General features: G+C 44.8%; 2 protein-coding genes across 2 annotated transcripts; both read left to right on the forward strand.

The window, feature by feature from the left end:
• Window positions 1-4,685: 4,685 nt before the first annotated feature.
• LOC129649462 (olfactory receptor 3A1) lies at window positions 4,686-5,645 on the forward strand. Its single transcript, XM_055576898.1, has one exon. It carries the CDS (start codon window positions 4,698-4,700, stop codon window positions 5,643-5,645), a length of 948 nt encoding a protein of 315 aa, XP_055432873.1. The 5' UTR covers window positions 4,686-4,697.
• A 9,379-nt stretch (window positions 5,646-15,024) lies between these two features.
• Window positions 15,025-15,984, forward strand: LOC129649464 (olfactory receptor 3A2). The gene has a single exon (XM_055576900.1). The coding sequence runs from the start codon at window positions 15,037-15,039 to the stop codon at window positions 15,982-15,984; it is 948 nt and encodes a 315-aa protein (XP_055432875.1). The 5' UTR covers window positions 15,025-15,036.
• The last annotated feature ends 7,778 nt before the right edge of the window (window positions 15,985-23,762 follow it).

Raw genomic sequence — 23,762 nt, forward strand, 5'->3', positions numbered from 1 at the left:
CTGAAGTCAGTGTTGGCAAAAACTGGGGGTCTTTGGTAGCCAAAACCGTGGAAGCTCTGTAGGTGACCACAGTAGCCTATCGGGGTCCTGGGTGCAAAGGCTGCAGGCATCCTCCTGTTCCGTTTTGCCCGTGGGGGGAAGCTGCAGCTGAGGGGATCCCTCTTGGCACCAGGTCTGGAGGGCTGACACTCGGAGTGGGAGAGGAGCCGGGGCCCTGGGATAATGTGCACTTGATGTTCTTGGATTGGAAGAATATCGATATTGTAAAAGCGACTGTACTACCCAAGGCAGTCTACAGATTCAATGCAATCCCTATCAAATCACCAATGGCACTTTTCACAGAACCAGAACAAAAAATTTTGCAATTTTTACCTCATAGGATTGTTGTAAAGGTTGGTTGAGATTCCATGTATATAAAGCTCATGGTGTAATGTCATGTACACACCATAATAAATGTTATCATGCTACTAACATCATCGGTGGTCTCCTAATAGGAACTTTATGTGCGTTACTTTATTTAATTCTCCCAGCAACCTTGAGAGAGAATATTACCCATTTTCCAAATAGGGAAATTGGGGTTCAATGGGGTTCAGTAGCTGTTCGTAACTGAATGAGCAGGTCTATTCCTTTACAAAGTCCTGCAGGCTCCTACAGAGAGTGCGCTGTCATATGGGCTCTGGTGTAATTAATTGAGAAGGACACGAGAATCCAGGGATTGCATTACACAGCCTCTCCAATTTTCAATCTCTGTCATCTCTAACAGTAGACTCTCATTTTCTAAAGACTAGGCCCAGAAAATTATGGTGTGGGGCAACTTCCCAGGGGGATCCTCAGCTTCTACCACCTTAGGATCATTATAGGATCCCCAAGAGTGTGTAGCCTTTGCTAATAAGCCCCAGGTGGGAATGTATTTTCTTTCTGAAGATTTGTTACAAATTTGAAGTTGAAAAAGGAGCCTTTGGCTCCTTTCTTGGGTTTCTTCCTCATCGTGGGGTTCAGGAGTCAGCTGGTCTATACCCCCAAGCTTCTGTTTTGACCAGACATCTGGGAAAGCAAAACTTGCAACCTGGGACCCCAGATTCAATCCTGGCTCTGCCTCTAGTTCCCTCATGAATTTGGGAAAGCAATAGCTCCCTTCATCCCCATCTGTTAAACAGAGTTATAAAGACAGCTGCCCTAACCAGCTCCATAAATTAATATGAGGGATGGCAATGAAGATGTTTGAAAAAATTCTAAGTCAACAGAGTCATGAGGCACCACTGATTTGCCCCTGCAGTATTTATTAGGGCTTGTATTGTGTACCTGTCCTTAGCTCTCCCTATTGCCTCCTTCCCCTTCTTGGGCTAATTTCGAGGTCTCAAGGGGGCAACACCATGGTGGAGAAGTCCCATGACAGAGATGGCCTCAGCCTCTCTTTTTCTCATTTCTGTACATATGGCCCCTTTCTTTCCCCCAGAGTAGTGGAGGACTGAGTTTGTACAGATTCTCATCCCCTTTTTACAGCCCTTTCCATGAAACCTCGCTGGCCTCTGTGCCATAGCAAAGTGACTTCTTACATGACCTTCTGTCTGCTCCCATGTAACAAAGAGGGGACTTCAGTGGTCACTAAGTCAAGCTTCCTGATTTTACAGATGCAGCAACCAAGGTCTCAAAAGCAAAAATAAAGAGACTTGCACAAGATGACATATCAGGTGAGTGGAAAAGCTGGGACTATGATCCAAAGCTTGAGGTTTCACTTCCAGGCACCGTTACCAATTCTTCCTTCTTTTTAAGATAAAGCTTGTTTTCTGATTTTATTCAGTGTTCAATGTCCATACCCAGAACTCAGTTCCTACTGGGCAACTTGACCAGATCCCTGAGACCAACCCTATAGCATGAAGGACCTATTGGAATTTCAGAGCAGGGAGTGGTCACAGCATAATGAGGGAAGCCCAGGACTCATACAGATCCCCAAGAATGGTGATCTAGAAGGTTCACCTCATTAATGGATTATACCTGTGATTCCATCAGCCACTGAAGCCCTGGATGGCTAGTCTGGTGAACAACCAGAATTTAGGAGACTGCATGTAAGTTTCGTTCCTTGTTAATTGAGGGCTGGACAGAAGATACTAGGAGAGCATAGCATTCTGGCTCACAACTTACTTGTTTTTGAAGAGTCACTCTTCTGATTGTAGAAAATATGTGGGAAGTTCATACAAAGAGATATATGTCAATGCATGGATGCTACAACCACTGCATGCCTATCGAGACAAATGGAGGAATCAACCCTATCCCTACAGCAGTCTCCCTGTGCCTTTCACTTGACTCGACTTCCTCCAAATCATGTCAATCCTTCAAAGTCTAGCACAATTCACACTTGTCCACAAATCCTTTCCTCACCACCTTAGCCCACAATGAGGGCCTTTTGGCCAGAAAACCTCTGTGTCAACCAGTGGGGCTATTCATTTATTTACAAAATGATGCACAATTACAATGAGTTTATGCATGTAGTTCCTAAGGTTGAGTCAGCCATGAATCTCATCCTTAAATTACTAAATGAATGTGCTGAAGGCACAGCGCTTAGTGCCACGTGGAATACAATTAAAGGGTAATGGGAATGTCGAAGATACAAATATCACTTTAAAATGGTCACAGATCAGGGCAGTGTTTCTGGAGGAAGACAGCATTTGAGCTGAATCATGAAGATTTTGAACATGTGACATAGAAGAAAGACATTCAATACAGAGAAAATAGCATAAGCAAAGGTGGGAATCTAGGAACTCACAGAGTTTGCAATCTCAAGACATGGTTTAAAATAAAAAGGGAAATCAGGGGGCAGCTGCTGACCATGGCCATGATCCATCCAAGGCACTGATTTGGACTTGAGCTACTGCAGCCTACAAGGCAAGACTGGGATTTACAAGGGCACAGCTAGCATGAGTATAAGAGTAAATATTTGAGTCATAAGAATGGGTCAGAAATACATTGAGAGAGAAAAAGAAATACATTGAGAGAGAGTTGCAGGAGAAGGACATGGCTTTATGATCCTTGAGGTGTCCTAATGGTATGTGTAAATGTTAAGAACAGGTTAAAAGTCAGCATATCCTAGTTAAGACCTTGCCTTCAGCCACTTGCAGTATGTGACTCATGTTCTTTCTGTAAAATGCAGATTAAAATGGTATCTGTTTCATAGGGAGGTTGTGAGGAATAAATGAGTTAACCACACGCAAAGTACTTAAAACTATGCACTGTTGTAGCCCAGGGTAAGTCTCCTTGTAATTATTAGCAGGGAATGCTTCCAAGGGAATTCTGTCAGTTCAGTCCCTGGGTCGGGAAGATCCCCTGGAGAAGGAAATGGCAACCTACTCCAGTATTCTTGCCTGGGAAATTCCATGAACTGAGGATCCTGGCAGGCTACAGTCCATGAGATTGCAAAGAGTCGGGCACGACTGACTGATTGAGCACACACTTCACCCAGTTAAAGCATACAATTCAGTCATATTCACAGAGTTGTGGGTTTTTTTAAATTTTTATTTTTAGTTGAAGGATAATTGCTTTAAATGTTGTGTTGGTTTCTGCCGTACAACAAACAAAGTATAGTATATGGTATATGTATTCTACAAGCTGTACTTTACATTTAATAATACTGCTTTGATATCTTTCCAATCAGCACAGATAGAGCTATTTCCTACAGCTGCATAATATTCCTTTGGAAAAATATTCCATAATTAACTTAGTAAGCCCTTTAGTAATGAACAGAGAGATTATTTCTAATTATTTGCTATTATGAACAATGCTGTAACAAATAACCTCACACAGACATCATTTCTGTGTGACCATCATTTCTGTGATTATATATCTGTTGGATAAATTTCCAGACATGGAATTGTCAGGTAAAAAGAAAAATACATTTATAATTTGAAAGATATTGCCAAATCGTCCTTTCTCCTTTTCACTTCTGCCTTACAGATATTATGCAAATTCCCCTTGTGGCCAACCCTAATCTAGAAACATGCAGAGAATGGGCTTTGGGAAGAAGTGGGTCCATTTAGCCAGTTGGCCAGAATTTTAAAATAATTGAAACATTACTCTTGATTACTAAATTTTTTTCTATATTTTGAGTTATCCTTGCACTTCAGTTCAGTTCACTCCTTGCTCTACTACTATTAAATTCTCCATTTCCCCAATAACTTTGTGGTTTAACACTTCATTTAAAACTTTGATCCATTTAGAATTTATTTTTGGAAAATATATGAGGTATGTATATGACTTATAGTTTTCCTGCATAGCTATATTATTGCCCTCATAAGCACTTATTGAATAATACTTGTTCCCATTCCTTTAAGATGCTGCTTGTATTATATACTAAATTCCTATATTAGTTTAGGTCTATTCTTTGACTTTTCAGTTTTTTTAAGCTTATAAAATGTTACTTTTTTAGCCTAATATAGGTATAATCAACAAGTAAAACTGTCAAAGTATAATATGATCATTTGATATATGTTTACATGGTGAAAGGATCCCCATGTAGCTGAGAATGTTGTAGCAAATGTAGTGAGTTAACAAGTGTGGTGTGGACTGGGTGCTGGGAAAGTCCTTACTTGGAAAGGGAGAACTTAGTAGAGGGCTCAGGACATAGGAAGAAGTCTATTTCTTCTTCTTGAATATATCAAGAATAATTATTCCTTATCTTTTTGGATATTTCCTTGCAGGAACGAATGCAGCCAAAACCCAGAGCCAATGGAACAGCTGTTGCTGAGTTCATCCTGCTGGGTTTGGTGGAGACGCCAGGGCTGCGGCCAGCTGTCTTTGTACTCTTCCTCTTTGCCTACCTTGTCACTGTTGGGGGCAAGCTCAGCATCCTGGCAGCCATCTTGGTGGAGCCCAAACTCCACACCCCCATGTACTTCTTCCTGGGGAACCTATCAGTGCTGGACATTGGGTGCATCACCGTCACCATTCCCTCGATGCTGGGTCATCTCTTGTCCCACAAGCACACAGTTCCCTATGCAGCCTGCCTCACACAGCTCTTCTTCTTCCACCTCCTGGTTGGAGTGGACTGCTTCTTGTTGACAGCCATGGCCTATGACCGATTCCTGGCCATCTGCCGACCCCTCACTTACAGCACCCGCATGAGCCAGACAGTCCAGAGGATACTGGTGGCTGTGTCCTGGGCTTGTGCCTTCTCAAATGCACTGACCCACACTGTAGCCATATCCACACTCAACTTCTGTGGTCCCAATGTGATCAACCACTTCTACTGTGACCTCCCACAGCTCTTCCAGCTCTCCTGCTCCAGCACCCAGCTCAACGAGCTGCTGCTCTTTGGCGTGGGTTTCATAATGGCAGGTACCCCCCTGGCTCTTGTTGTCACCTCCTACATCCATGTGGCTGCTGCGGTTCTAGGAATTCGCTCAGTGGAAGGCAGGAAGAAAGCCTTCTCCACGTGTGGCTCCCATCTCACTGTGGTTACCATATTCTATGGTTCAGGTATCTTTAACTACATGCGACTAGGTTCAGCCAAGCTTTCAGATAAGGATAAAGCTGTTGGAATTTTTAACACTGTAGCCAACCCCATGCTGAATCCAATCATCTACAGCCTCAGGAACCCTGATGTTCAGGGTGCCCTCCGGCAGGTGATCAAGGGGAGGTGGTCACTGGAGTGATGAGGTCTTGTGTCAATTTCTCCCTTTCTCTTTTTGGACTAAAGGAAAAATTCTCTGGGGCCAGTAATTGGGACAAATGGTTCAGAACCTTCTCTATCTTCCTGAGCTTTTGGATTTTTTTTTTTTGGTTGGGGATAATGTGCATAGGAGCCCTACCCAACATAGGCAATGGACAGGTAGGTTCTGCCTGGTCTGTCTCCTTGACAAATTACAACTTAAGTCACTGTACGCTCCTTTTCTGGGTGGAAGTGAAACCCAGGAAGCCTTGAATGCCTTCAGGTGCATGTCTCATAGGGAATGACTCTTCCGTTGCTTATAGCAAGAATATCCCAGTAACTTCCCAGGTGATCATATGACTTCTTCAAGTTCAGGAATGGTTAATCTTTTACAAAATATAGGCCTAGAGATCAGGATGACTCTATTTCTCCCATCAGGCTTCTACAAGCCAAAAAAAGCAGCTCATTCCTCTCCCATCACACAAGATATCAACAGCACGGGATACGGAGGGAACAGATGGGAAACTGTATGGTCATGTATTCTTGACTAACTTGGGAAAGCATGACACTTCTGTGAAGATTTTTACAACTTCAATTTTTTTTTTTAATTTCAAATCTTTAACAAATATGATCACTCTCTAAATACAAGAATGAAATTTCCTTATGTATCCATATATGTTTCAAATCTTTTGAAAAGATTATACCCTAAATACTATTTAAATATTAAAAAAAAAAACCAGAATAATCAACATGAAATTCTCTTCTGAATTCTCCCTCTCAGTCCCCAAACCTCCTAGCTAAGACAATGTTTCTGTAAATACAAGTCACATGGTGACATGTGCTACTAGCCTTTAGTCCTGTCATTATCTAGCTATATTTTTCCTGCTAGAGCCCCTTTTATTTCTTGGCCACACCACATGGCATGTGGGATCTTAATTCCCTGACCAGGGATGGAACCCACACCCCCTGCATTTGAAGTTTGGAGTCTTAACCACTGAACCACCAGAGAAGTCCACTAGGGTCTCTCTCTCTCTCTCTCTTTTTTTTTTTTTTTTTTTTTTTTTTTTTTTTACTTTACAATAGTATATTGGTTTTGCCATACATCAACATGCATCCACCACGGGTGTACATGTGTTCCCCATCCTGAACCCCTCTCCCACCTCCCTCCCCATACCATCCCTCTGGGTCAGCCATTAAAAAGAACACATTTGAATCAGTTCTACTGAGGTGGATGAAACTGGAGCCTATTATACAGAGTGAAGTAAGCCAGAAAGAAAAATACCAATACAGTATACTAATGCATATATATGGAATTTAGAAAGATGGTAATGACAACCCTGTATGCGAGACTGCTAGGGTCTCTTTTAGATTAATTGCCCATTCCTGGCATCTCTACTATGCCACTGGTGTTTTCTGACTAATTTCCCTAAAACTTCCCCTTGACCTGCACCTGCAGGACTGGTTTCTCATGATACTTTATCGGGATGAAGGGACTGAAAGGACAGGAGGGAAGGAAGCAAAACAAGATTGGATGGAGGCATAGGGTTTGTGGGAAATGAAGATGAAAAATGAGGAACAGGGAGAAACATAATTGCAAGCAAAAGGATTTGAGAAGCAAAGATGGAGATATTGCATGTATGCTCAATTGTGTCCGACTCTTTGTGACCCCATGGATTGTAGCCCAACAGGCTCCTCTCATCTGCAGTGTTCCTGACCTTGATCGGGTCCTTTACTTTCCCTGGGCCTGAACTTGACAGAGGCCCAAGATAATGGTCGATATTCTTTCACCTCTAATGTTCTCTGATTTGGAATGAACAGAAAGACTGTCTCACTGTTGACCTTGAAGAAACACAACAAATTCCACCATCACTTCTTCTACCTATAGCAAGTAACAGAGCTAGTTGTTTACTCCCCGGAATTCCTGTGCCTCTGGCCTTTTTTCCATCTGAACACTCATCCCAAGTCACATCAAGGGATAATTCTGAGGAATAATTCTGTGTGATGTATCCCTGGGTGGAATGCATCAGCTGGTTCAGCATCATAAAGGAAGATCAAGGACACAGGTTCCCAGAACTCAGGAACATAAGGTTTCTTTAACAACTGGGAGATTTCCTTTCCTTTGGAATTTGTCTTGTCTTTTTTATTCCAACCTGGGAGTTTCTTTGCTACTTAAAAATGTATCACACTGGGTTAGCCAAAAAGTTTGTTTGCTTCTATATACTGTTAAGGAAAAACTCAAATGAACATTTTGACCAACCCAATATATATAATATATCAGTTGTAAAGGTTTAAACAATACAGAATGTTATTATCACTCTTTGACATCATTCCCACAACAATCCTATTCTTTAAAAGGAACAGGGCTTCCCTGGTGTCTCAGAAGTAAAGAACCTACCTGCCACTGGAGGAGACACAGGTTCGATCCCTGGTCCGGGCTCCTCTGTTCATGAGATTTCCTAGGCAAGAATACTGGAGTGGGTTGCCATTTCCTTTTCCAGGGGATCTCATTGACCCAAGGATTGAAATCACATCTCCTGCACTGGCAGGTGGATTCTTTACCACTATGCCACTAGGGAAGCCTGATATTGAGTTCAGTTGAGTTCAGTCACTCAGTTGTGTCTGACTCTTTGCAGCCCCATGAATTGCACCACGCCAGGCCTCCCTGTCCATCACCAACTCCCAGACTTCACACAAACTCACGTCCATTGAGTAGGTGATGCCAACCAACCATCTCATCCTCTGTCATCCCCTTCTCCTCCTTCCCCCAATCCCTCCCAGCATCAGAGTCTTTTCCAATGGGTCAAATCTACGCATGAGGTGGCCAAAGTACTGGAGTTTTAGCTTCAACATCAGTCCTTCCAAAGAACACCCAGGACTGATCTCCTTTATAATGGACTGATTGGCTCTCCTTGCAGTCCAAGAGGGTCTCAAGAGTCTTCTCCAACATCACAGTTCAAAAGCATTAATTCTTCCGCGCTCAGCTTTTTTCACAGCCCAACTCTCACATCCATACATGACTACTGGAAAAACCATAGCCTTGACTAGCCTGATATTACAGATATATAATAGCAGAAAAGAAGAAGAGTTTGCCTCACTCATATTCCTCCCTTAGAAACAATAATTTGGACAAAAAGTGCCTTTGTGGGAGCTTTGGAATCTAGGTAAGAGACTATGAGACCCCAGTGGAGTCAAGTCCTAAGAGGGCTCTTTGAGAAGACAAGACTGTGCCTAGCTGGCAGACTTGCAGACACGAGTCCTGGATACAGGCCTGGAAACAGCCCTGTGGATTCAGCTACAGCCCCTCTTGGCCCTGATTCTGTCACCAACAACATCTGTCAAGAAACCTAGCATTAGTCAGGCCCACTTGTGCCCTAGATAATGAGCGCATCAACCTCAGCCCTGGCTGTGGATGCTGAACTGGCCCGTGGCCCATTCCTAGGCCCTCTTAGCTGCCAGTTCTGCCCACCCAGGGACAAGGCAGGTGATGCCCATCCACGCCCCTAAGATGCACTGTCCAACCTTGGTCCACCTGCAGACGCTGACACAGGCTTGTAACTTGGCTCCAGCACCTTGTAGGCAAAGATCAAGAACACACCTACTTATCCAGGGACCCATCAGAAAACACAGTCTTCTGTGCCCTCAGAGGCAGGCCCACTGACTTCTGTCTGACTGCAGATCTTGAAGTGACCCCATAACCCAGCTTCTACTCCTTGAAACCATAGGCTGGGAACACTTCCGCCAACCTGGGGACCTGGAGGAAGACACCTTCCCAGATGTTGGCCAGCCAAACTGGGTCTGATGGATCTTTTTTTAAAAAAAATAATATTTATTTTTGCTAGTTATTTACTTATTTGGCTTTCCCAGGTCTTAGTTGTGGCATTCAGGATCTTTAGTTGCGGCATGCGGACACTTAATTGTAGTATGTGAGATCGTTCCCTGACCAGGGATCAAACCCTGCCCCCCTGCACTGGGTGCATGGAACCTTAACTACTGGACCACCAGGGAAATCCCCGTCTGCCATATCTTGAAGAGGCCCTATAACCAACACTTTGGCAGTCTATTACAATCAGCCCCAGGCACCCTTGCCTGGATGTTAAATCCTGAATCATGACAGGTGATCCCATGTCAATGAACTCTCCCTGTTCAGCGTTATGTTCTACCCTACTCCTTGGGCCTTCATGATCCACTCCCACACTGCTCCTCTATAAACGGGAGGAAATTCCAGTTCCTGTCAGGATATTTTGGCCAGTATATTCATTTCCTGTTGCTGCTGTAACAAAGTACCACAAATCTAGTGACTTAAAATAACAGAAATGTGTCTTCTCAGGGTCCTGGAGACCAGAAGTCAAAAATGAGTCCTACAGGGCTAACTTCACGATGTCAGCAGGTAGAGTTCTCCTGGGAGGCTCCAGGGGAAATCTATTCCATGTCTTCTCCAGTTTCAGGTGGCTTCTGGCATTCCTTGGCTTGTGGCCACATCACTTCAGTCTTCATGTCTATCATCACATTGTCTTTTTGGCCATGGCCTGTGGCATGTGGGCTCTTAGTTCCGTGACCAGGATTCAAACCTGCACCACCTACAATGGAAGCTCGGCATCTTAACCACTGGACTGCCAGGGAAGTCCCCACGTTGCCTTTTTCATTTCTGTAGTCAAATATCTCTCCACCTCTCTCTTAAAAGGACTCTTATGATTACACATCACACAGGTCCACTTGGAGAATCCAGGATAATCTCCCCAGATGAAGACCCCTAACAATCACACTTACAAAGTCCCTTTTACATGAGTTAAAGTTGATTTCAGGGATTAATACCTGCATATCTTTGGGGCCCTACCACAGCCAGGTATGGGAATTATTGTTAATGAGTAAGTTATTTCTTTTTGGACATAAATGGTATTTCCTTTCTTATAGTATGCTGAGACCTAACCAGGAGTCCTTCAAGCTCAACCTATGTCTTTTTTTTTTTTAAGTGAGTCAAACTTAAAAAAAATAATTTTATTTATTTATTTCTTTTTGACTGTGCTGGGTCTTCATTACTGTGCACAGGCTTTCTCTACTTGCGGTGAATGGAAGCTACTCTCTTACTGCAGTGAGCGGGCTTCTCCTTGCTGTGGCTTCTCTTATGGAGCAGCGACTCTAGGGCATGAAGTCCTCAGTAGCTGCAGTGCTTGGCCTCAGTAGTTGTGGCCCCAGGGCTCTAAGCACAGGTGCAACAGTTGTGCACACAGGCTCAGTTGCTCCTCGGCAAATGGGATCTTCCCCAACCAGGGATTGAACCCATGTCCCTTGCATTGGCAAGCAGATTCTTGACCTCTGAACTACCAGGGAAGTCCCTCAACATCCCTCTTTTACCAGCACTTCCAGAATCATTACAGGATCCCCAAGACACAGGCCCAGGGACCCCGCTAATGAGACTCTGAGGGAGGAAGCCCCACATTCTTGAGGACTCATTAGGAAACTGGATGTGAAGCAAACTTCTCCCTCTTCCTCTCTGCTGGGGCTTCCTCCACATCCCCAGGTCCACAGCAAGTCTGGAAATTAGCTGCTGTCTGCTCATAGGCCCTGCTTGGGGCTGACATCTGAGAAAGAAAATTGCTCCCTCAGGAAACCCATATCTAGTCTCAATTACACCTCTAACTTCCTGGGTGTCTTGGTGAATATGGGCAATTTCTGCAGACCTCAGCAATCCCACCATTAGTGGGCTACGTATCACTTGACTTAATGACCTGCCATAAAGCCAAGGCTAGAGATAACCTTTTTTTTTTCTGAAGGAAAGTCTAAATACGAGAAAGTATGAGGCACTGCTGCTATATTTATGAAGAGCTTGAGTTGTTTATAAAACAACTTGTCTCTCTCCCCCATTTGTCTCTGCTTTCCTGCAAGGGCTAATTTCTGAGGCCGCTGGGGGATACCATTGAGAAGACAGTCCTATAATTTCTTTCATTTTCTTATACAAAGCCCCTTCCTGGATTTCTGGGTGGATAGGTCTGCAGAGCTCCTCAGCTTCTCCTGAAAACACTCTCTGGTGTCTATGCCTGTGCCAGGGTGAGTACTCATAGGCCTCACTCTGTAAGAGTCCTCACTTTGTAAGAGCAGGTTCTTCCTCTGCTCTTACAAAACAGAAATGGGGTTTCTGCTGCCATCAGCTCAAACTGATTTAATACTTGGTGCAACTGATGCCCTGAAGGAGGGAGCCTTTTTAGAAGGTCTGGGACTGTAACCCAAAGATCTTGACTCCTTTTCTGGGCCCTTTTGTCCACGCCTTCTTCTCTTGGATGAAGCCTGCTCTCTGCAACGCTTGTGCTGTGCTTAGTCTCTCGTCCTGCTCTTTGCCACCCTACAGACTATAGGCCGCCATGCTCCTCTGTCCAAGGGGATTCTCCAGGCAAGAATACTGGAGTGGGTTGCCGTTCCCTCCTCCAGGGGATCTTCCCAATCCAGGGATTAAACCCAGGTCTCCCACATTGCAGGCAGATTCTTTACTATCTGAGCCACCAGGGAAGCCCAAGCATACTGGAAGAGGTAGCCTATCCCTTCTCTACGGGATCTTCCCAACCCGAGTATCCAGTTGGGGTCTCCTGCATTGCAGGCACATTCTTTACCAGCTGAGCTGCCACGGAAGCCACTGCAACTCTTAGGAGTAAGCATTAGGGGGATTCACTGAGTCCAGTTTGCTGCCCAGGACCCACTTCATCAGGTAGTTAGAAACTTGACTCCAGTCAGAGGCTTTGCTGAACTGTTTCATCACTGGAATCTTGGAGGAGTTGGGTGGAATTCCAGAGTTGGAGTTTGTCATGGCTCAGTAGGGAGAAATCGAGGCTCATTATGAAGCCCTGAGAGTGGTAATCCTCAGTGATGGGCATGATACCCATAAGGCACTCTCGATGTCTCTGGAAGATCTAAGTTCGTCCCAGAATCCCACTGATTTCAAACAAGCTGCATCTCCAGCCAACTGAGGGTTGTCAGCAGCTGTTCTGTTGCTCTTCTATCCCTGGCCATAACCTGCTTGTCTGTAAGGTCCACCTCTCCTAAGGGCCTTATTATTATGAGTGGTTTACATGACAAGGAACATGTCAGGGTAGATTTCTATCTGCTTGTCCCATCAAAACCAAAGAAATCAGTAGTCCTTGCAGCAGCCTTGCACATGCACCTGCCCCTGGAACTTCCTTAAACTATACTAATCCATAAAATTCTTGCCTGGAGAATCCCGTGGACAGGAGCCTGGAGGGCTGCAGTCCGTGTGGTTGCAAAGAGCCGGATACAACGGAGTGACTAATCATGCACACTCATAAAATTCTGTCCTAGATTCCAATACAACCAGAGGCTCTTCCATGACAACTCTAGCTCATACTGATGTTTTCTTTCTCTGAAATCCTATGAACACTTGACTCATCCATTGATTTATTGAAAAATATTGAGTATATACCATAAGGGAAGTATTGTGCTAAGTACTGTTACTGCAAAACTGAGTCAAACATGTATTAATATTTCTGTCCTCAAGTAGCTTACAGAGAAGGAGGGGAGATATACTCTATAGAAAAATAACTTAGCTAGAAGGGACACTGTAATAAGTTCAATAAAATAATGTGTAGTGGAAGTTTAGAAGAGACAGAGCTCCTTTTGAGATGGAGAAGTTTCCTCGAAGGATTCATTCAGAAGTCAGCATTGCAGTCAAGTCTTGAAATACCTGGGCATGTGGAGTTGGAAGGAAGTCGTCGCTGGTACAGAAAACACCTTGAGAAACCTGGAGATTAGAAAACCACAGGGTTACAATCAATGTTTGGGTCAAAATGGACTCCAAAGCAAAAACAGAGAGCAGGTCGTTGCTCCTTAGTATAATATATCAAAAGAACTACTCTCCATCCAGGGATTTGCCTATCTGTATTTATCAATGATCAATTTCATCAATGATGATCAGGCCTGAAGATGATCCCCATATCTCACTGATCACATGGTCTCAGAATTTTAAGGATATCTTAGAGATCACCATATCCAATTTTCACCCAAGCTCAGGCTCTCGTCACCCTTTCCCTTTTGTTCTGACTTCCCAGCCTCTGATCTAGTGTATTCTATGCAGGGAAACAATGTTACTCTTAGTGAAGCCCTGGCTCTGCTTATTCCATGGGCAATAGAGAGACATGGATTTTTTTTTTTTTATCAAGAGTTTATTATAAGATCTGAAAGACTTAGCTCAATCTGGTTCTCTATTATGCAGGTGCACAATAGGTACAGTATTCTTGCTTGGGAAATCCCATGGACAGAGGAGTCTGGTGGCTACAATTCAAGAGGTCACAAAGATTGGACACTACGGGGCATGCACACATGCCGTTAGAGCTACTGGTCAGTCCACCATGCCTGAAACAAGGGCAAGTGCAAGATGGGTGATTTTGCTGTGCAGAAAACTAACGGCATCTAGTAGCAACCAATCCACAGGTCATGTTTAAAGTTTTGATTCCAGAAGCAAGTAGCCAATACTATGAAAAGAATAAATTATTTTAAAATAGGCCACTATTCAAAGTCTCATGTAGGGGCTTAAAGAGCAACAATACTACCAAATAATACTTGCAATTTATTGACATAAAGGTTTTTTATTTTATTCTTCAGACTATGTCCCCCACCTTGGAGAAAGGGCTGGAGTTCCTAATACCCACAGTCACGGATATCTTCTTTCTGACTCTTGCCATACCTTGGCTTGATCGTCATTATGTCTAGAAGTCTTGGAACCTGGGTCGTGTTTTCAAATGCTTTCTAGATATTTTTCTCCAAATACCATTAATTTTTCTCTTTTGAAATCTGTTTATTGGATTGGGCTGATCCCTCAGTTAAGTTGGGCGATTTACATTTTAGTCTCACTGTATTCAAAGAGGAAGTTTGCTCTCATCTGAATTTATTTCCCCAAGTATTCTAACATTTTCTAACTGGGAGAAGATGGGAGGGACAAAGTTCTGGTGGTTTGGGGCATCTCAGCCAAGAGCAGGGTAAAGACGTGGAGGGATAAAGGAAGTCAGTGAGTGAGGTGTCAGTGAATCTGGGGAGTGGGCAAACCATCACCCGGACAGCTAGGAACTTACCATGGGGCTCTGAACATACATGGTTTAAAATATTTAAACGAGTTGCCAGTCCAGGTTCGATGCACGATACTGGATGCTTGGGGCTAGTGCACTGGGACAACCCAGAGGGATGCTATGTGGAGGGAGGAGGGTTCAGGATGGGAAACACATGTATACCTATGGCGGATTCATTTAGATATTTGGCAAAACTAATACAATTTTGTAAATTTAAAAAAAATAAATAAATAAAATTTAAAATGAAAAATAAAATAAAATATTTTTGTTGAATAAGTACATTTAGTAGATAGAAACTTCCACTCCTGCAACATTTCCTTACAGAGACTCATGCAGCCAGAAGCTGGAACCAACAGGACAGCTGTAACTGAATTTATTTTACTGGGCTTAGTGGAAACAGAAAATCTACAGCCTATGGTCTTCGTACTCTTCCTCTTTGCCTACCTGGTCACTGTCGGGGGCAACCTCAGCATCCTGGCTGCCATCTTGGTGGAACCCAAACTCCACACCCCCATGTACTTCTTCCTGGGGAATCTATCGGCGCTGGACATTGGGTGCATCACCGTCACTGTTCCTGCCATGTTGGGCCGTCTCCTGTCCCACAAGCGCACAGTTCCCTATGCAGCCTGCCTCTCCCAGCTCTTCTTCTTCCACCTTCTGGCTGGGATGGACTGCTTCCTGTTGACAGCCATGGCCTATGATCGATTCTTGGCCATCTGCCGACCTCTCACCTACGGCACTCGCATGAGCCAGACGGTCCAGAGGATACTAGTGGCTGTGTCCTGGGCTTGTGCCTTCACCAATGCACTGACGCACACTATTGCCCTAACCACCCTTAACTTCTGTGGTCCCAACAAGGTCAATCACTTCTACTGTGACCTCCCACAGCTCTTCCAGCTCTCCTGCTCCAGCACTCAGCTCAATGAGCTGCTGCTCTTTGGCGTGGGTTTCATAATGGCAGGTACACCTGTGGTTCTCATCATCAGCTCCTACATCCATGTGGCAGCTGCGGTTCTACGAATCCGCTCAGCGGAGGGCAGGAAGAAAGCCTTCTCCACGTGTGGCTCCCACCTCACCGTGGTCTGCCTCTTCTATGGGACTGGTATCTTCAACTACATGCGTCTGGGTTCAGAGGAGGCTTCAGACAAGGATAAGGGAGTTGGAGTTTTCAACACAGTGATCAATCCCATGCTGAACCCACTTATCTACAGCCTTAGAAACCCTGACGTTCAGGGTGCCCTGTGGCGGGTACTTGTAGGGAGGCGGTCACTGACATGAGGGGTGGTAGGGTCCTTCCTTTCCGGCCTTTTCTGGGTTTGGGGAAATTTTTCATGTGGGCAGTAACCTGGAAAAATGGTTCATAACCATTTTCCTAGCTCTGCTGCCTGACGATTTGTATTGTGTGCTTGTTCTGCAAAGAAACCCTACAGAATTCATTCATTTATTTGTACAATAGGTATTTATTGAATTCTTCTGTGACTTAGACATTCTTCCAGGGCAATGATGAACAAAATAGGAGTCTGAGCACTCACACTACTCAGGTTCTAATAAAGGGAGACAACATCATCAAGTATAAAGAAGCATCCTATATGGTAGATCACATAGTCATATGTGCAGTAGAGAAAAAACAAGCACAACAGGGGGATATGAAGTAGGGTTCTGCCGAGAAAGTTCCCAGGGCAAGTTGCGACTTTGCTTTTGGCTGTGCTCACTTTCCAGGTAGAGTTGAGGACTTGGAGGTCTGGTAGGTCTTGCGTAGCAATGTCCTAACAGGGAAGGGTATTTGGTTAACCACAGCCTAAGTAACCAATAATATCAAGTTTTCTTCTGGTGGGTATGTGAGATTCCCTCTAGATCAGGGTGCAGAATGCTGTCCTAAATTGTGGGCTCAGTGCCAAGGATTATTCTACTTTATTATTAGCCTTTTGCCTCCCAGAAAATTACTTCCTTTTTTTCACAACCACACAAGAACCCCAGAGTATGTCTAGAGCACAGGTTGGGTCTACAGAAAGAAAGAGCCCACTAAATAAAAATGAAATTAAAGCGTTTGTGATATATCTTAAGATCAAAAAAAGGAATATTCTGTCTCCATCCTCTACTGTCTTTCTTATTTGATGTCTCCTTCCTCATGTAAATGATAGTCTGTGAAAGAGGCATTTGTACTATAATTTCCTTAGAATTTTCCACGTATAATATCCAAAATAACCTTCTCAAAAGTCTTGCTTTTCTCTCCCAAACCTCCTAGCTCAAAAAATATCCATAAATGTAGTCCCGAGGAGTGACACCTCTTTCTCTTAACACATCAGTACAGCTCCAACACAGAGAATTTCCTCATCTTGATGTTCATGCAGCATTCAGTTCATCCATTATCGATTAGTAACCTTTTTTTCATCCTCCCTTGGAAAGACTGCTTACCCTGTCCTGGTAATTCTGATGTTTCTCTACTTTATCATTCCCATAACTGTCCATGGCTACACCTGGAGCTTGTCTTCTTTGTAATCTCCTCTTGGAGTCAAGAAACTGGAAGGATAGGCTGAGATAAAAACGAGAAGAAAAGGCATGAGAGTGAGAAGTAAGAAAGGCTTGGGAGTGGAGGACTGAAGATGAAAATGAAGATATGTGGAGGGATGGGACAGCACGGTGAACAAAAGCAGTAAGGAGGAAAAATGGAAATTAGGAAAAGGACATGAGAGGATGGGAAGTGAGAAAGGATGAGAGAATTAAGGGTAACAAACTAGATGCCTAAGGAATGCTGATGAGGTCAAGGATGGGTGTCGAGAAAATGAAGAATGAATAGGAGGGGAGATGAGAATAAAATTCATCTATAGAATCACTTCCTATTAGCATATGGCCATGGAATAACTAGCACCTTTGATGTTACTGTTGGGCCCCACCCCTCCAACCAGGAAAAGAAAAATTTAGGTTTTGATGAAGGTGTAATGATACAAGGCAGTTTAGGTATTCCTCTTCTGCTTCCTCTGGCTAGGAGATGATCCTAGAAAGACAGGGGGCAGGACTGACAGATGGAGAAGAGTGAGGGAAGATGTGTGTGCTGAGGCTCCATCCTCCATAACCCCACTGGGCCGTCAAAATCAACAGCCTCCCTGCCTCTGGGTGCAGCGCCTGGTGACAGTCGAAAGAACACAGATGAACTCGGTCTCTTTCCTGATACTCTTGGGTCTCCAGACACTTTGGGGTTAAAGAGAATGAGCTTCTCTCAAGGGGAAAAATTCTTGAGAATGACAACCATGAGTGTGGGCTGTAACCACCGCTCTGTGACCTTAGAAAGTGTTTCTCTATGGCTGGACTTGTTCCATAAAGAAGTGGGACGAGATCATCTCTCCAGGGTTCCTCACATTAAATGACCTTTGATATAATTTTCTAGGTGACCTTTTTCATGAGGAGGAATCCAGAACACATTTTGAGAGCTTTACCACCACCACCTCCACCACTCTATCTACCCCATGACGCTTGGCACTAATGTGTACATCCACTAAGTTATCACAGTGTCTGTTTACAGCGTCCCTTTCATAAAGGGTCGTTATAAATAAATATCTTTAATTTTTACAAACTGAAGGTTGAGAAATGGCAGTATTTTTATTTGGATCTTTATTCCAGTTAAAACTGCAGTTGGATAACTTCTCACATATTAAGTGGCCAGTTGTATTTCTTCTTTAAGAAGTGCATTTTGATAGCTTTTGCCCTCTTTTCTGGAGAAGGCCATGGCACCCCACTCCAGTACTCTTGCCTGGAAAATCCTATGGATGGAAGGAGCCTAGTGGGCTGCAGTCCATGGGGTCGCTAAGAGTCAGACAGGACTGAGTGACTTCACTTTGACTTTTCATTTTCATGCATTGGAGAAGGAAATGGCAACCCACTCCAGTGTTCTGGCCTGAAGAATCCCAGGGACGGGGGAGCCCGGTGGGCTGCCGTCTATGGGGTTGAACAGAGTCAGACACGACTGAAGCGACTTAGAAGCAGTAGCAGCATCAGCCATCTTTTCCACTGGATTGTTTGTTAGGAAATCGTAACTGGCCAACCTTCACAAACAATGAAACACAGCTTTGAATCAGCTCAGGTCCAGATTGAACAAAAGTGATCTAATCTTAGCGCCTAACAGACTGAAAAATAAATAATTTTTGGAGGAAGAAGATATCATCCAGAGCCACGCAATACAAACTTAATCTGAGCTATATACATAATTTAAAATTTTCTAGAAGCCTCATGGGGACAAGACTGTTTCTGAGTCTGTAGCAGGGACCATTTTAAAGCTAAAGTAAGCAAGTGAAATTAATTTATATGATTCATTTCCTTTTATTCATATATCTAAAACATTATTATCTCAACACATAATCAATATTATGAAATTATAAGTGAGATATTTTACATTCTTATTTTTCATACTGTCCTTAGAATCAGGTATATTTTAAACTTACAGAACCTCTCAATATGGATGCTAAATTTCATCAAAAATACTTGACCTGAGTCCTCTCGCAAGGCTACGATCAAGCCATCAGCCAGTGGTGTAACTGTCTCCAGGACTGACTGCGGAAGGGAAGCTTCCACATTCATTCACATGGTCACTGGTAGGACTCAGTTCCTTGCAGCTTAGGGGACTGAGGACCTCAGGACCTCACTGGCCTGAGGTTGGAGGCTGCCTCAGCTCCTTGACCCAGGGGCATCTTAAAATGTGGTGCCTTCCTTCCTCAGCTAGAAAAGACCCATAAAGAAAGACTGAGAAAGAAAGCAAATAGGAGGTCCTCTGCTTGTGTGCCCTCAGCAACAACCATTTAGCAGCCATACGCAGACAAACGTACTGCTTCCCTGATAGCTCCGTTGGTAACGAATCTGCCTGCAATGCAGGAAGCTCTGGTTCAATTCCTGGGTCAGGAAGATCCGCTGGAGAAGGGATAGGCTACCCACTCCAGTATTCTTGGGCTTCCCTTGTGGCTCAGCTGGTAAAGAATCCGCCTGCAATGTGGGAGACCAGTGTTCGATCCCTGGATTTGGAAGATCCCCTGGAGATGGGAAAGGCTACCCACTCCAGTATTCTGGCTGAGAGAATTCCATGGACTGTATAGTCCATGGGGTCACAAAGAGTTGGACACAACTGAGCAACTTTCACTTCACTTCACTTTATGCACACAAAAATGGGCTTCCCAGGTGGCTTTAGTGGTAAAGAAGCTACCTGCCAATGCAAGAGACACAAGAGATGTGGGTTCAATTCCTGGGTCGGGAAGATCCCCCGGAAGAGGAAGTGGCAACCCACTCTAGCATCTTGCCTGGAGAATTCCATGGACAGAAGAGCCTGGTGGGCTACGGTCTATGGGGCTACAAATAGTTGGACTTGATTGAGTGCATACACACACACACATATGCAGACAAAAGTGACTTTGTGGGGATTTGGGATCCAGGTAGGAGACTGGAAACTTGGTGGAGCTCACGAACAAGGAGGGGGGCTTCCCTGGTGGCTCAGTGCTAAAGAACCTGCCTGCCAATGCAGGAGACACCAGTTCAATCCCTGGTCTGGGAAGATCCCATATGCCATGGAGCAACTAAGCCCAGGAACTGCCACTACTGAGCCCGTATGCACCAACTACTGAAGTCCACATGCCCTACAGCCTGTGCCCCACAGGTGAAGCCACCACAATGAGAAGCCCGGGCACTGAAACAGAGTCACTCTCACTTGCTATAACTAGAGAAAAGACCTCGCAACTTTCATAGAGGGAAAAGGGAAGTTAAGGGGACTCTGGTCAACAAAGGATCTATGGCTTTTCATTGGATGAGTCCTTGCCAGGAAAGAAGAAGAGTCTTTCTTCCTCCAGACTGGCTATGCTACACTCACAGGGTGTGAGAGCTTGGCTATCTGCTCCAAATACAAATACTCCCCCCGATACTATTCACTCAGTGATCTTACCTTGCCTTGCTCTACTCACTTTTCGACTCATCAGCATGCCTTAATTCTTAGCTCAGCTTTTAGCATCTCAAGGAAACCCTCCCTGAATTCCCCATCACTAACAAGCCAGGCGAGACTTCCTCCTCCTTCTCCCCAACACACATGCTCAGAGCACAACCACTGCCTTCAGACACAGAAATAAGGTAGCCTCCCTCCTTGGTCCTTTATGAGCTCCTGATTCATGTTTGTAAAACAGTCTAAGCCACTAATAGGCATTCAGTCATTATCAGTGGAACGAACTGAACCTCAGATCAAGTCAACTCCCCCTGTCTCTCAAAGTCTAGGTCAGTGCTGGCTCTGCTGATTCATCTGTAAGGGACTGCTCCCCCTTTCACACTGCCAGAGCCCAGGGACTCATCTTCTCATCAGTACCTTCTCCTTTTCTGTTCATTCCACTTGACATGAGGCTGGTGCAACCTAAGTAGAGATAGGGTCTCACAATTACCTCCCCCACTTCTGCTTCCACCACCAGTCCTGTCCATGAGCATGTGCTGATCACGCTTGAGCATTTTGCTTGGAGTGCAGGGTAGAGTGGTTGCAAGGAGAGGTGGGACCATGGAGTGAGGAGCTGGCATAACACAGGATAGGGTGGGCTGCTCAGGGATGAGGTCTCTCCACAGGGAGAAGGAAAATAGGAGAAAGCCACACTCAGTATTGCTTTGAGGTCTGAGAGGGCAACGCTGATGTGGATGAGGAGGGTGTGGATGAGACCATGGAGGACAGAGAGCGCCCAACACAAGGTGAGGAGTGAAATGTAGAGCCCGGGGCTCATGGCCGTGGTGTAGTGGAGGGGGTGGCAGATGGCCACATAGCAGTCATATGCATCGTGGCCAGGATGAGGTTGTCCAGAGCCACCAAAGAGACCAGGAAATAGAGCTGAGTCACACACCCTCTGTATGAGATGCCTTTGTTCTGAGACTGAAGGTTTACCACCATCTTGGGGATTCTCCTGGTGATGAAGAAGAGGTCTATGAAGCAGAGGTTGGCCAGGAAGAAGTACATGGGAGTGTGCAGGGGGGAGTCAGAGCCAATGGCTAGAATGATGAGCACATTTCCCACCACTGTGACCAGGTACATGGACAGGAACATCCAAAACAGGACCCGCTGCTGCTCAGGATTCTCTGATCCCCAGGAGGAGGAACTCTGAGACTCCACTCTGGTTGCCTCCATGCATTTCTCCAACTGTCTGCAACATCAGCACCAACAAACGTTTGTTAACTAAGTTACTTCTGTTAAACAAGGACATTCACATGCACAAGATCAACTATTCTCTTGGCATTAAAATATCTTGAACTAATTTTTATAATATTTTTGTACAGATTTTCAACAAAGTAATAACAGGCATAAACATATAGCATGGACAATGTGTAACTTCTAGTCATTCCAGCAGCAACTTCTCAGTTCAGTTCAGTTCAGTCACTCAGTCATGTCCGACTCTTTGTGACCCCATGGACTGCAGCACGCCAGGCTTCCCTGTCCATCACCAGCTCACAGAGCTTACTCAAACTCATGTCCATCGAGTCCGTGATGCCATCCAGCCATCTCATCCTCTGTCGTCACCTTCTCCTCCTGCCTCCAATCCCACCCAGCATCAGAGTCTTTTCCAGTGGGTCAAATCTTTGCATGAGGTCGTCAAAGTACTGGAGTTTCAGCTTCAGCATCATCCCTTCCAAAGAACACCCAGGACTGATCTCCTTCAGAATGGACTGGTTGGATCTCCTTGCAGTCCAAGGGACTCTCAAGAGTCTTCTCCAACACCACAGTTCAAAAGCATCAATTCTTCGGTGCTCAGCTTTCTTCACAGTCCAACTCTCACATCCATACATGACTACTGGAAAAACCATAGCCTTGACTAGCCTGATATTACAGATATATAATAGCAGAAAAGAAGAAGAGTTTCCCTCACTCATATTCCTCCCTTAGAAACAATAATTTGGACAAAAAGTGCCTTTGTGGGAGCTTGGAGATCTAGGTAAGAGATTAGGAGACCCCAGTGGAGTCAAGTCCAAAGAGGGCTCTTTTGAGAAGACAAGACTGTGCCCAGCTGGCAGACTTGCAGACACAAGTCCTGGATACAGGCCTGGAAACAGCCCTGTGGATTCAGCTACAGCCCCTCTTGGCCTTGATTCTGTCACCAACAACATCTGTCAAGAAACCTAGGATTAGTCAGGCCCACTTGTGCCCTAAATAATGAGCACATCAATCACAGCCCTGGCTGTGGATGCTGAACTGGCCCGTGGCCCATTCCAGGGCCTCCCAGCTGCTAGTTCTGCCCACCCAGGGACAAGGCAGGTGATGCCCACCCACGCCCCTAAGACACACTGTCCAACCTTGGTCCAACTGCAGACGCTGATGCAGGCTTGTAACTTGGCTCCAGCACCTTGTAGGCAAAGATCAAGAGCACACCTGCTTGTCCAGGGACCCATCAGAAAGCACAGTTTTCTGTGCCCTCAGAGGCAGGCCCACACTGACTTCTGTCTGACTGCAGATCTTGAAGTGACCCCATAACCCAGCTTCTACTCCTTGAAACCATAGGCTGGGAACACTTCCGCCAACCCGGGGACCTGGAGGAAGACACCTTGCCAGATGTAGGCCAACCAAACTGGGTCTGATGGATTTTTAAAAAAAAGAAATAATATTTATTTTTGCTAGTTATTTATGTATTTGCCTTCCCCAGGTCTTAGTTGTGGCATTCAGGATCTTTAGTCGTGGCATGCGGACACTTAATTAGCATGTGAGATCGTTTCCTGACCAGGGATCAAACCCTGCCCCCTGCACTGGGTGCGTGGAGCCTTAATTACTGGACCACCAGGGAAATCCCCATCTGCCAGCTCTTGAAGAGGCCCTATAACCAACACTTTGGCAGTCTATTACAACCAGCCCCAGGCACCCTTGCCTGCATGTTAAATCCTGAATCATGACAGGTGATCCCACGTCAATGAACTCTCCCTGTTCAGCCTTATGTTCTACCCCAGTCCTTAGGCCCTCAATCCACTCCCACACTGCTCCTCTATAAACTGCAGGAAATTCTAGTTCCTGCCTGGATATATTGGCCAGTATATTTATTTCCTGTTGCTGCTGTAACAAAGTACCACAAATC

The sequence above is a fragment of the Bubalus kerabau genome, chromosome 4 (assembly GCF_029407905.1).
Source record: "Bubalus kerabau isolate K-KA32 ecotype Philippines breed swamp buffalo chromosome 4, PCC_UOA_SB_1v2, whole genome shotgun sequence".
In the NCBI taxonomy this organism is placed as follows: domain Eukaryota; kingdom Metazoa; phylum Chordata; class Mammalia; order Artiodactyla; family Bovidae; genus Bubalus; species Bubalus kerabau.

Coding starts and splice junctions, on each gene's coding strand:
- LOC129649462 (XM_055576898.1), top strand. CDS start 4,698: ATGCAGCCAAAACCCAGAGCCAATGGAACAGCTGTTGCTGAGTTCATC.
- LOC129649464 (XM_055576900.1), top strand. CDS start 15,037: ATGCAGCCAGAAGCTGGAACCAACAGGACAGCTGTAACTGAATTTATT.